The 15,460-nt window shown below is 33.3% G+C and overlaps 1 protein-coding gene across 10 annotated transcripts in view; it reads left to right on the plus strand.

Moving 5' to 3' along the window:
- The window catches only part of LOC124532916 (homeobox protein cut), a 131,544-nt gene that overhangs the window by 45,713 nt on the left and 70,371 nt on the right, over nt 1-15,460 (plus strand). Inside the window, exon 1 of one of the 10 annotated variants that reach the window (XM_047108039.1) lies at nt 3,185-3,416. The exons of the other annotated variants lie outside the window; for them this stretch is intronic. Coding sequence (XP_046963995.1) covers nt 3,390-3,416 — 27 coding nt within the window. The 5' untranslated portion in view covers nt 3,185-3,389. Of the gene's footprint in view, nt 1-3,184; nt 3,417-15,460 lie in introns of those variants that run through there. 10 annotated transcript variants of the gene reach the window in all.

Below are 15,460 nucleotides of genomic sequence, written 5' to 3' on the forward strand. Positions count from 1 at the left end.
GCATATTCTTCCTAATAAATACTTTGATCAGTTCCACTTGTTTTACAATGTCGTTGACAGAAATATACTTCACTAACCGTTTCATTTCATAAGTGATATAAAAAAAAATCTTTCGTGTTCCGACTCTACCAACAAAGAGCAGTAAAAAAATAAACAAAAAAAAATCGAATCGTCTTAAATTCTAAACTCGCTATCGGTAATTCAAAATACGAACACAATATCAAGCGAGCCCGACCAATCGCGTCGCTTGGCGAACTCTCAATACTCCGGAGCGCCATAAAAAATAATTTAAATTGCTCTTACAGTGACTTCGGTATCGCGGGACATTTGCATACTAAAATAATGCAAAAATCTATGCGCGGAACGCACTCGCCTCGTTTCCTTTCTCACCCGGCGACCGGCGCTAACAAATGTCGCTATGCACTTCGGAATATTTTGTCTTTATTTGTTCATTTCAATTGTAGATTTTTGTCTAAGCTGTAGTTGCGGGATATTTAAATATTGCTACACATTTCGTTCATACCTACTACTCATTGTTATTTTTTTATATCATAATATGACTACCGCTTAGATACCAACCTATTTTTAGTTATGGTAATGATTACGTGTACATATATATTATCTAATATTAACATATTACGTAATTAAAATATAATATTTAAATACTAAAAAGTTAGTTATAAAAATAATTTAAATTCTGTTTTGATGTAATTGAGTATTAAAAAGATAGACATACACAATCTCCATCTATCGAGCAATGGAGACGAGCCTGAGCATTAGACGCGTGGGGCAAAGAAATTTTATGTGTTATTTTTTTCTTGTTTTGAAATATGCGCGCCGTTAGGTTATTTATGGCCTCCATAGAGGTTATATTTCGGGAAGTAATGAGGTTTCGTTCGGAAAGGGCAATTTGAATGTGCGTAGATTGAGTCGTTAGGCGCTCATCGGTTACAGCACTTAGGAGTTTCCTCGTTCCTGAACGTTCGCTCGATCGTGCGATTTAAAATGTGGCAGAACATTAAATTTATATTTTTCGAAAATAGAACGTTTTTGAAAATGGATTGATTCCGTTACAGAATTCACTTTAACGGTTTTAATATGGATTGGATGCATTCAATTTTATACTAACTAATAAGTAACTATTGTATTATTTAATTAAACATTCATTATTGTCTAAAATGACACAGAATTATTTATTATTGATGGTAATAGTTATTATAGCAATAATGATTCATTAAATCCAGTTATAAACTGAAAGTCATTATATCCGGACACGGTAGATAAAACACACCAAACCCACCAGATGAAGATCCGATAACGAGTTATAAAAAAAATAACTTCAACCGTTATTTATTTTTATTAATTTAACAATTAAACGTTGCTAAGTGTACCGTGACAAGTTCAACGTACGCTTTCGATACCAGAGGGCCAAAATTTTATATTTCGAATGTTCGAATGTATGTTGAAAATAAATACAAGTGTTCCGTAGGATATTGTTCTATTTTTGAATTAATTATTTAATTCATTTATATTTTCTCTCTAAAATTAATTAAAGACTTGAATAAAGTTACATTTCTTTACGAATAATATTATGAACGTAACATTTTGTGATTGTTTCACAGCCGTTTATCGAAACTCCACGCGGTATTCTAATCATAATTCGAATTTCGAATGCGTTAATTTAAATTTACGCCGCATGTAATTCTAAATTCAAAATTGTATTAATACGAACAATAACCGCTGAGCGCATTGAATGTCTGAAACAATAATTTTTCTCATAAAAAAATTGATCACTCGTTAACCAATAATGAACTTTAATTACAAAGATGTACGTCTTAAAATTGTTTAACGATGCGCTTCGTAATCGCGATCATAATACAGATTAATGATAATTAATTAAAAAATATGTATTCAAAGAGCTGTTGGTTTCCAAACTTGAAGGCAACGAATCGTTTCGCTCCATATAGAATTAGGCTTTTTTTATAATGTCATATTTTAATTAATACAATCACCTTAAATATACCATATATATTAAAATTATTAGAAATTATCTGTAAATTAAAAATAATTATTGACGGGAACATTATTAGAAAACATAACTTAAAAACAAGTTTTAAAATTAATAATAATCTTAATTCAATACCGACGATTAATCTCTGAGACATCAGTTACAACTTCAAATCGATCCCGTACTTTCTCACGTACAATATTAATATGCAAATAATTAAAACCGATCAAACCCTCACCTTAGCATGTAGGTCAATAAATTAAAAAAAATTTAAAACCAGAAACCAGTCCGAGTATCCGATCGTGCATAAATCTCTCACCCCCGATTGTTCTATGATTTATTCTCGAACTTGCATATGCTAATGCGGGATAAATATATTTTCTCAATAATTATTCGATATTATTTTCGAATCCGGTTCACTTCGGGTGTTTAATATGCGAATAATAATTAGTGTTTCCTCGTTTTTCTGTCTGTTTCTCACGAAAGGGTGCGGGATCAGGACTTCGTTGTTATCGGGGGTCATGTCTTGTCTAATTATTCAATAATATATTCAATTTATGCATTTGTATTATATTTTAGATTCAATTCCATTAATGTTCAAATTTCGATTTTTTTTTTAATTTACTGACTACAGTCAACGTATTAACAGTATAATGACTTATATCGATTATTTTACAGTTCTCAAGTTACTTTCTTAAATAACAATATGCACAAGCTCGCAGGGAATTCTTATATTTACGTGCTCAGTATTTCGGAGACATTAAATTATTCCTAACACTTCATCTGCTCACGATATATCGTTCTATATCAAAACGCAGACATGAATGAGAAACGTCCCATTATTCATTCTTAAGCTAGATAAGTAAAGGTGCATTATAAAAAAACCATTTCCGATATTCGTATTATTCACGAGACTAAACATCAATACATTGACATCTGGCCTCGAGGGTGAATTAACCCTAATCTTATCTGAGATGTATACAAAGACGCATCATATATTTAAACCTGTTTTACCGATTGATTCCGATATTAAATGTCGTGAATGGGGTCGGTTATTTGCATATGATTTCTTTGGCTATGCAAATGTTAGTTTCGAAGGAGCCAGAGAGCTTGGGAGCGTTATGTTAATTACAGAGATAAGGAGCTATGCGTTTATCTGTGCGTCAGTTGCTCGCGCGCGTCTGATGCGACGAGGTGTTCGAATTTTGAACTTGTCAATCTTGACAGCGCGCGCTTTTCACTATTTTTTTTTTTACAACTGAAAATTCGGATACGCGTATAAATATTTTTAAAAAACTGTTATTTAATTAATTAGTATTTCTCATGTTAGTGTATTAAGTGTAAATGAATTCAAAGTGCTTCGTATTCAAAAATAAAAATTATGAAAATTCGGAATTATTATATGGAGGTGAGTTTAAATTTATTTAAGACAATTTTGTTTACGTAAAAAACTAATTATTTTTAAAGACAGCTATTACGTTGTTTGAATTTATTAATAGGCTTTATAACGATTATTTATTAGGTTTTAGAGTTTGATTATTACCCACTACCTTTAATTTTATATGTTAGAATATATTTATAAAATATATTTCATAGTACTTATTTTTTTAATTAAACATGTTATCGAGAAATTGCTTTAATTAAAATACAATTTTTAAATTTTTAGACTGTGAAGACTTGAAATCTTTATCGAAATTGGTTCAGTAATTTTTAAGGTCAAACAAAAATTAAAATAAATAATTAAGCAAGTCTGTGTTTACACCATTTTACATGGACTTATATAAATACATAAAATCGAATATCAAAAGGGGCATTGTACACATTTGTATATATTATAAATAAACTTGTTAAATTGCTTGGATACTTTATTATATTCAGATCATTATAAAAAGACGAACGCTTTCATCGATACTAATACCTACTTACCTACCAACTATAAATACGAAAGTAACTCTTGCTCTTTCACGGCCAAAATCAAAATAAACTTTATTCAAATAGCACTTTTGAATCGACGTTTTACAAAATCGTTCTAAGGGAAAAACCACTAAACCGGATTTGATAACATATTATGTACTTCCAACCACAAGAAACAAAATGGGCTCCCATTTTGTATCTAATATTTGAAATCAAAGAAGCCATTTATATCAATAATAATTAGATATTATAAAGTACGAATGAATAACACAAACATAACATAAGACTTACTCTCGGTACACACGATGTTGCCACACAATTAATTATCTCGGGATAAATTTATCATGAAAATTAGAAAAAAATATTATGTAATGTTTAGATATTATATTGATTTATTTTATTAGGCTTTATACAAATTATATATATATGATATTAAAAAGTTCAGAGTCACTGATGATATTCTTACTGATTCTTCTCGATAAATTTTACATTTCGAACCGATTGTAACATCATACAGAATGTGATACAAAAGAGCTTTTAAGAGCTTTATAAATGTATGCTTTTTTGTTTATAAATGATAAACTTGAAATAACAAAAAAAATATATAAAGTATGAAGATTATGTCGTGATGTTAGACTAAATAACCTTTTAATTTTGCTTGTATTTTAATAAAAAAAATTCTTAAGACATTTTTGAATTTCGAATTTGGGAGCAGGAAATGTGTCTCATGTTGTTGCTGTCGGTACAGCACGCAGTCAGCACGCATTAAAATTGATCAACACATAACGACGTTATCCACATAATGCGGACCCTACTCAGCGGTCACTTCGACAGCGGTTGCCAACCTTTTCCAAATTTCCTACACCCCCCCCCTCTCATTTTCAACCCACTTTTTACGTCAATGTTTTTCTATAGAAGCCACGTATAAATGAATGCCGAGGGATATCAAAACATCTCCTATCGGGGAGGGAAGTTTTTAGGGAAAAGGATTATGTAGCGACAAGGATGCCCTTTAGAACGTGATGTGGGGAGGTGACTCGCCTAGTTTGTTTTTGATCGCTCGTTAGATTTATTGAAGCATCATTTGGACAAGTCATTAACTTACGATTTCGATACATCGACAAACATACGAAAATGTATTATATGCTTATATAAATAAAAACTAATTTAGGTTTAATTATATCACTGTACCTGCCCTTGATATTATAAACTGCTAGAAGATATAACATCTAGATTTCTTGCTTCCACTGGTGACGACAGCGCTGATACGTTTTTGCCCAGGGAATTGGAGTAACGATTTAAAGGGGAAATTCTGCAAGCATTCTTATCACCATTCAGTAGTAGTCTTAATATACGATGTTATTGTTTTAAAATAGACAAGATTTCAATTGGTATATATTCAAATCAACAAAGTATGCAAAACATATATTTAAGTTTACAGCGTTATTTCTAAAGCTCACACTTTTAAAACCTTGAGATTTTTCTGCTAATATTAATTCTTCATATTGACGTACGCTAAACTCGCCTCCGGGGTTAGGGTGTGAAAGGGTGACCGATGGGGGGGTGGAGGGGGGTCAGATAACGCGGGAGACATAAAGCGTAGGAGATCGCTAATTCATCATAAGTTAAAGGGTTTTTATGTACGCTCTCTCGGACGATACTCTTTGTACGGTGTGCAAAAAAGGTTGGCGATGTCTGGAGCGATAGCATTCGGGATTAAAAAAATCGACGCCTCTCAAAGGCTAAACGTAGATGAGTTATTAATTAACTTTTAGGGAAAATTCAGGTCTAAAGGATTTAAAGGACAGGATGAGTACCTACATTCATTGCACTGATCATTTTGTACTGAAAGTTTTGGCTTCGGATGTTTTTTGATAGTCACTTAAATAAATACATTTGAAATGTTCTATTGTTTCTTAAGTGCCAGTTCCAGTGTTGCCTACTGGGCTTTCACGTGCTTAAGTATATAGTGTCTCTCTGTCGTGCGTTGAAGGGATATTGAGTTGACCTGCTAACGAATCGTCACCAACAATTTATACTACGATAACTCGAATTGAAGTGAAAATCGTTTAATTATGCCAAGTTGCTTAAAATATGTTATTTTATATGTATTTAAAAAATAGTACATAAAATTATAACTTTTATAAAAATCCCTAAAGGCAATTTTGATGTCAATTATTATTATTAGCGGAGTGTACAAACTCTCCAGTTAGGATAGTATCAATTATTGGTGTCGTAGTCCCAAGCCTCTAGCTTACCAGTGGAACAGGCTATATAACATATACAGACATAATTAAAACGACTTATGTTACAAGTTTTCGCGCGACGTATAAATTGGCTCAGGCATTACACGACATCCCTCTCAGGTCGAGTTCAAAAATCGGGAATCGGTTATCCAAGTGAAAGTTACCCGTGTTGAATTGTCGAGTTCACAAATCAGACGCACGGTTAAAGTTCGTGTATTCGTTTTTTTAACTTTCAAACTTCGCCGATGAAATGAAACGATTTATCGGATTTCCGATACAAAATGTGACTGCTCACATATGAATACATTGTTAGTAACAATAAATAAATATATATCTATATTATTATTATAAATGTAGTGACTATTTCTGCTGTCACTCTTTCACGACCAAACCGCTGAATCGAATCCGATGAGATTTGGCGTGAAGCAAACTTGAACTCCAATGAAGGACATAGGCTACCTTTTTGACATATGACAACATATATGATGATTTTTTTTTAATTTTAAAATATCTAATGAACAAGCATAATATGCTGCTTCAGACGAATGTTAAGCCATCGACCGAGGGCTATGTGAAAAGAAACGTCATGCTGTGGGGCGCTTCACTGATAAAATGGTGAAGTCTTAGACCGTTGACCAAAATACTGCTTGAAGACAGGCGCTTGTTATATTAAGGCTTTGCAGCATACTTTATTATTTTAGTATTATAATAGATATGACTCCAGCGCCACCTGTTGTTCGATGAATTTATAAAAATGTAACTTAGTATTAATTAATTAAAGTTCAAAATAGAACTAGCAGTTATTAATCAGGTATGTAGGAGAACCATTACGCGACGGATGGTTTAATAAGGCCTGTCGTAAGTTCAAACCGTGGTGTGTCATCGATTCGCGCGCCGTTAGGAACGCGATCCGTTTCTAATTGGGTTCAGATTCTTGACTCAGTCCGGTACGAGAATAGATTGATTCTTTTTTTGTTCGACGCGTCTAGATGCTGTGCTCTTGATATCTTTCTATCACCTGATGGATTTACTAACATATTTGATAATAACATATATATTGAATTTATAGTATTTAAATAATTGCGGTTTTAAATTTTCGGATATAAGATGAAAAAAAAATGTGAGGTAAATCTGGCTCTGTATTCTTCGGTCTAAGCGTATTAATTCGTGTTTAAATTAAAAAAAAAAAAAAACATCTTCCTCATACAAACTCATATCTGTTATCAAGCCAAGCATAATTCATAATATCTTAATTCATCACTCGTATTCGTATTCTAAAATATATCGCACCATAGATCGCCCTTCCAAAACCTTTAAGCAAGTCCCGAGCCGGCGAGTATTTATCAAAATCCATCCTCAATTAATTCTATTTTGTTAAAATCCAAAACTTCACTTTTAATCCGATCGATCCCCATTAATACCCCTTTCCCTTTTACGATACTTATAATTGCATCATAGTATATTGATCTAGTTACGCGAATCGTGTTCGAAGCAATTCGTTAGGGTGTGAATAGCTTGTGAAATTCATAATTAAATATTGTTTAATAAATTGTTAAATGGATTTGAATTTCGTCGCCTCTAATAAAGTTTAAGGAATACTTTAAAATGTCACACAATGATATCTGTGTATTTAAATAATCGCTTTTAAGAAGTCTGACTCTGAATCTGAAAGTATTATTAGTCAATTCACGGATATATCAGACGCTAAAGCTAATACAATATCATATTATATTATATAAAATATGTATAAAAACTAATTAATAATTCGATATATGAATTCCACATAATTGAATATCAGTGTTCGCTTTTAATATATTTGTAAAAACTAATTGGAAAATTTGTATTAATGAAAAGAATTTCTCAGAATTTTAAAATTTCCAGGAAAGTCAAGCGATCTAATTGGCATATTATTATAACCTTTCGTATAGAAATGTATAACCGATGCAAGAAAACCCGCGTGCGACAACGGGTCCCAAACCGAACCGATCTCCACCTTTGGAGGGGGGGTATATAATTAAAAGGCTAACAGAAAATCGTGAGTAACTTAATTCTGATGCCTATTTGTATCTCATCGGCGCGCCCGGAGTTTCGGAAAGTTTGCTCCAAGTTCTGAACTCTGTCGTTCGGTAATATTTGCAGCGCCGACTTTTAGTTCGTTTCGTTAATTTATAATTACACTTAATTGGTTATCTGTCTGTTTTGAGATTAGCTCCGGGGTATCAGCGGCCCGTGACGGCTGTTTCGATACGAATATTGATAATTCTCATGATTATCGGAATAAATAAAAAATAGACCATAGGATTTTCTTCAGTTCATCTGTTAAATACGTTTGCTTTGTTTTATTTAAATAAAAAAAGAAAAGTTTAATAATACCTTCCATTTAGTATATTGTTGTAAGGAAATGAAGTCACACAAACAAAAGTTTCATGATATAAGCAAACAGATTAAAGCATTAATAAGTACAGTACGCAACGATACCTAATGACGCCCTCTCAGTACAAAACGCATACTCAATCAAAGGGTTAAAATTCTAAATAAATTCGACGATCAAAGAAACAATTAGTCGAGACGAAGACTATTTATTTCAGTGGATCGACACGCAGACGTTCGACCGTGGTGATGTATAGTGAATGGGATCCATTGATGCGCGTGCGCCGACAGCCGCGCGCTTGGACCGCTGCCATCTTTGTTTCAAATGTCGAATCCATTTGATGCGGTCGTGTGTCGATTTTTTTTTTGTCGTCCGTTGATTTAATGTAGGTTATCATAAAATTAGAATGCGTTTTGATTTACTGATCATTCATTAAACTATATAGCTGTCATATTGAGTTTGTTGTTGTAATTTGAATTTGGAACGTCTTGAGATAAGTGCATACGTTTTAAGGTGCGCTCACATACTACGAGTAACCAAGATGTTCAAAATGTTCTCTGTCTGTCATGATAACGTTCACTAACAAAAGTGTGGCCGCAGCCTTGCCCTTCTTGGAAAGTCATGAAAAGGATTTTTTCCTTTAGCTTATTATTAAGCAATAACGTCATTCCAATAGCTCGTATAGAATATGACAATATTTCTCATTTCTTAAATATTGCAATGTCGCGTCACAAAGGTTTTTCACGAATCAAACGCCCTTGTGACGCGACTTATTAAGATTGACGTCGCGTCAAATAACAATCACCTCAGACATTCAATGGAAAACATGAAAAAAAAAATAATAACAAAAAAAAGTTTCCATGTTATCATTTAAATCTTTACGAGATGATTTTTAAAACCGCGTAATAAAAACTCTTTCCATGCATATTATTTGTGAAATGTTGCCTATAATATGTATATGTATTGATTTCAGAAGGTACATTATGGTTGGCTCGAATAGTTAATGCTGTTAGGTTTAACTCCCGAATAGGTGAATGCTCGAAAGAATAAAAAAAAGCAAATGACCTGTCAAACAGACAATTAGCCTTCCTCAAATAAATAAAAAAAAACAATGGGGGTTAAGTGCGCAGATGTAATTCTAAAATGGCTTTGAATTAAATGTTCTAATTTGTTTAAACAAAAGCGTTATCAACAATACATTAGAGACTCACGCGCAACCCGTGATCATTCTCAGATCGCATTTAAACAATATTTAAACCATCTCATTAAGATGCGCATCTTTTCGCACGCATTGTCTATGTACCGTTGTCTGGTTGGTCCAAGATTCGAATCTATCTAGCTACTCAATGTTACGCCCCGTCTGCCAGTCGAAACTTTATCAGATACAGCGCATCCGATTAAGGTCAGAAACAGTTTGTCTTGATACACATTCATATTTACAAATGTTTATTTTACTATCAAATATGTCCATTAAAAACAAAAAGGTCTAGCGTTTGGTTAGCGCCGTAGAATCGTAAGTAAGTACATTGTTTTTAATCAAAACTTAGTATGTCAAGTCACCAAACTTTCCTCCTCTTACAAAAATAACTCTAAAGTCTTAATATATAGATTAGGCAAATTAATTTAAACATCGATAGAACTCGACAAAACAATCGATAAATGACATCTGTCAAATTCGAATTCGATAGAGAAAAAAAGCAACAACAACAAAAAGAATCGCCAATTAAAATCTCGTTCCGTTCCCTCTATCGAGTAAGTTATCGTTCCAATATGGCAACATTTCTAATAAAACAAACAAACCTCGAATTTCGGTTATTTCAGAAGTTCTAACAATCAAATGATTGTCCCGCTGAGCTCGATGCGGCAACACCTATAGATTTCTGAACTTTGCCCGCCCAACCGATACTGCTATAGACTAGCAATATCTAGAAATGCCAAAGCTTCAAAACATTCACACTGATGATATGTACCATAAAGAAAAAATAGCGTCATTCTTATTCCTAAAGTATGTTCCTAATGTATAATTGGCTTTAAATCCAGATGCAAAATTAGTCATAATTAAAAATAAGGAATTAAGAATTTTAAATTTCGAATAAGATTTCTTTGTGACGTTTCTTAGGGTGTGTTGTGTTTTCCTAATTCTTGATGGTTTTGTATTACTAATAAAACAGTAATTTTCGCACCACATCGCAAAAGTTTGTTTATGTGTTATATTAGTTAAATCAATATATGAATGATCATCGAATCATTATCATTAGTAATGATCTGAAATGTTATCTAATAAAATGATGACTCTCAGAGACAAAGGGTTTTCGGTACAAAACTAAACCCTCGTTGATCATTGACGTTATGCCAGCAGGTGCGAGGTTCGTTCGGTTTTATTGACTCGCCTCCACTCCACTAACTCAATATTTGCTTGTTAATGCACTACACCCACGCCTGCTCCGAGATTTCGTTCATATTTTGCATGTCGAACTATAGATCAGTATAAATATGCAGAAATGCTGTTAAGGTTGTTTTATGATATAACGGCGCAGACTAATTCAAACGTATTGACAGTGATTTATTAATTGTAATGATAATTATAAGCAAGGCATATTGTTTCTAAGTTATGTGACAACTATGACATTAATGTCATATACTTAAGTATCGAGTATCTCATGATAGAAGAAGGTGCCATCGGTCACGCTCCATCAAACACAATGGCACTATTCCGTGCCGAAATTCGAATAACATCCGATTTCATTTTGTAATAACACATAAAACAAACCAATTCCAGAGATTGAACGTCACTAGTCAAACCGCGCGCGAAAATTACCGAAAACACACGAAAATTCAAATGTGGAACGCCCGAATCACCAATCGGATTATCGTTCTACATGTATAAAAGACGAAAATTCGCGCGAGTTCTTACCCCTTCCGTCCCCCCGTGGGGAGGCAGGGGAGCTAATGGCAGCGCCACTCGGATTCATTAGTAAATTAGAAAGCGGATGAGTCCAAAGTTACGAAAATTCAATATCTAATAATGATTAGCTCCGCTCTCCTAATACCTGTCTATCGCCAATAGACGCAAGTTACAAAGCGCCCGTTGAGTTTGTCAATCCGAGTTTGAGTTCGTTCCGAATTATGCCGAATTGAATTATTTAGTTTCCGATTGGATTCTGTTTGGATACTCGTTTGGGTTTTGTGTTTGCGATCTACCTGACTCCGGCTGACAAATTCATGCTTCGCGGCATTTGTTTGTGTGTATCCGAACGTTGTCAATGGCCCGAGTCCGCCGTGTGTGGAGCCGACATTAAGCCGTATAGAATAGATGCGGTCAGCCCGTGTGCACTAGCGCTATCCGCCTCGTATTTTTCATTCGATTTTCAAATATTTTAGCGGCAGATTATTTCGTTGCGAGGCTGTCGAAACGCGTTTCCTTTGCGTTGTCTACGGAATGAGCTTCAAAAATAAAACTCTTGGAAGGTAATTCGATGCCGGCAGTAAATTAAAACTGACATTGAGAGATTAAGAGCTCGTACCTTGAGTGTGTTGTATCGACTGGAGGGAAATAGACAAACATTATTTTTTAATATCGTCCGAATTTACGGTAATTTGATTACGGGTATCTTTTCAATTTATTCTAAATAAGAAGCAGGCTTAGCTATTTAATTTGTGTTCGAAATTTAAAAAAGAATACCGGCGATACACGTGTACTTTATATTGAGACATTTAATGAAAAGAAATATATTTACGGACACAGGATAATCAGAAATATAAATATAATTTAATATCTCGATATAATAATATAAAACCCTCTTATGATTCTTTTGAACGTATCTTTTACGATATTCCTCGTAATAAAGAATAGATACAGATATAAAGGATGGTCAGAGGGAAGCAGACAAAGGAGATATAGGTAAATAAACTTGACGAAACAATTGTTGCACTAAGAATGTATAGACAGGACATGACAAAAAGGAATATTTTTTTTAAAAAATTAAATTTCGAAATCGAAACCAATAATCCGTATAAAGTAACTTGCCCAGCTGTGGGCCAGTGCAAGACTGTTAATGGTGCTGTCAAATTAAAATTAAGAAATGAAATAAATTATTAATACCATGGAATGAAATCGGTGATTTGTCATTAAATCGAAAAATATAGTATTTTCATATTTAACATATGCGCTAATAAAATTTATTAATAATAAAGCGATCATTGCTGAATAATAATATATTGAAATGAAAATATTTTTATTACAAGTGTACAGTTCTATTTCGTCGTTACGTTGAATCGTGCTCAGTAGACCAAAACAGAGTCCCTTAAGCCTTAAACGATTTCAGCTAATACTTTAATAAAAATATTCACAAAGACAATTGGAAAATTTATTCGAAATAACAATGACGCTTGTTTACTTCAGTCGTCTATTATTTCATTATTTTCTTTATAAATTCATCGTCGTTTACTTAGAATTAGATTTATTAAAGAAATATGTACATATATGTATTTACTTTTAAATTTTATATCGAATACTCAAGTCTGTGTTCATTGAGAAAGTTTAATTATTAAATTTAATAGAATATTTAATGCATTATAAATAGCTGTCCAAGACTCAAAAGATATTAAAAAAAAAAGTCATTACAGCTCAAATTTTTACCACTGTGGGACTAATAAAGCCTGTGCTTATAAATAAAAAAATGTAGTATCGCGTATGAGTGTTACCATGATATGATTATAAGTACGTACGAAACCTGAATATTGCAACCCCAAGGGATATTTTTACCACAACTGTAGTTAAACCTTCGATATTCGTACATGAAGGCAAATAAAAACTCAATTAATGAAGCCATAGCCGGCTAGGTATCGAGGGTTCCTCCGGCCAAAAAACATCCTTCACGCCCAAGCATCCTTTATCATATTTATTTTATTTCAATTCCGTACAAATTTAATCCTTTTCCATTAATTAGTGACCGCTCCCGTAATGCGGGCCCCACCCTTCGAGCGTTAATTTTTCTTGGTTCCAAGGGTTACGTCTGGACGCCGAGTGTGGCAGGTCTTGTGTTGGCGGTGCCGCTTTTATCTTTTCATTGTGACATTCTCTGACTGAGGAGTAATTAATAAAGCACAAACGCAATCGGGAAGAGTTATGTATTTAGCATTTCAGTCTGAAGTGTACCTAATTGCATTTACAAATCGTTTCTAGAGATCTCGTTAATTATATATCTATGTGTTTGTCTGTTTGTTGCACTCAAAGATTGATACTATTAGTGCATAATTTATTGACAAACAAACGCAACATTTTTTAAACGACTCTTAACAATTCCAATCAACCAATTAAATTATGACTTTCAGTTGTTACAACATATAAATATGTACAATCCAATACACGAACATTTATTCGTTTTAGTATAAGCAAATAAAAGCTTGCTCATTCTTTTTCTCATTCATAAATGAGAGTTTTAAAGAACATACTAGAATCTAAAAAATATATCTAACGTAACTCAAAGTAGTAGCACGTATGTGTGCGGGCATTATGTTAATTAATCCGTCAGAAATCACGAGAACGCACCAACATTTTCATACATAACTGTTGCCTCGCTAATGTACAAATGTAATCTAAAAACGTAAAGCCGAAATAAAAATTACATTTAATTAAGAGCGATGCGGCTCGCCCAATTAATATGATACATGAAGATGGCTCCTGATAACGGTCTAGTCGTGAATTTCAATGAAACATCCGTTTCTAAATCATAATATAACGCTTTATGGCGATAATGGGCTCGGTTCGGTGAGAGCGACGTTGTCTTATACAGTGTAATTGAGTTGAACCGTGTCCATACATAAACATAGTTTTAAAATGTTCTGACTTGGATCACTATGTTTGAAGTTCGTAATGATGAAGCTTGAGGTATGTTGTATGATAGTGATGTCTGGAATGATTTCCATTCAATTGGAATAAGGATAGATTGGAATTATATGAAAGAGTTTGGGTAACATTGTAAGTTCTTCAGATATGAGTTAAGTTTAAAAAAAGTTGAATATTATAATTACATAGTATAAAACAAAGACGCTTACTGCTTGTCTATCCGTATGTATGCTTAGATTAGGAAGGTTTTTTAAAACATATAGACAATGTAATAAAGAAACACTGATAACTTTCGAAGTTTAATGTGATGTCGTAAATAAACAAATTCTGTAGAATATTTAGTATCAGTATTGCACCCGTGCGAAGCCGGGGCGGGTTGCTAGTATTGTTATAAACGAGGATGTTAGAAAAGTTCTAGCAATTGAAAATTCTTTAACCGTTTGTTTTATTTATTGTTTAAACTGACTCACTCACAGGCGATGCCAATTCTGCGACGTACGTTCCGTTGAAACGTCTTATATCAAATAAGGAAATACTTCAAAACAAAGATACTGTATAAAGTGATGTTTTTCGTTTACGAAGAACTCTAGCTCTAGTTGCTTCACCCGGTTTCACATGCGTTATACTTTATTTTCACTTGATTGGAAGTAATCAGACTGATAGTATAATCTCCTCACTAATATTAATATAGTTTAAAACGATATTGTCTTCAAAGTTATCGAACAGTATTAAGGTGATTTAGACATACAAGTATTTGCAATAGCTGAAATTAATCAAAAAGGGCTTAACTGCAAACACATGCGTACAAAACTAAGTCCTACCTACAAGTATACATTAATTATGTTTTATAGTAGATCTAGTGCATTTGTTTCAACCCGGATTGTACGTCCCATAACAGCCTCGATCTGGATTGAAGCTTCACTGCTGTGTTCCAACCACTGGGCCACATCCGCTCAGCATAATATTAGAAGCAAGTTAATCGCGTTAAATTCATTGAATCATTAACCAAATATACCGCTATTGTAACTACATCGTGAGACTCTAATCTTTGGTTCAAACCGTACGAAACCCGC

Source organism: Vanessa cardui, chromosome 10 (assembly GCF_905220365.1).
Source record: "Vanessa cardui chromosome 10, ilVanCard2.1, whole genome shotgun sequence".
NCBI lineage: Eukaryota > Metazoa > Arthropoda > Insecta > Lepidoptera > Nymphalidae > Vanessa > Vanessa cardui.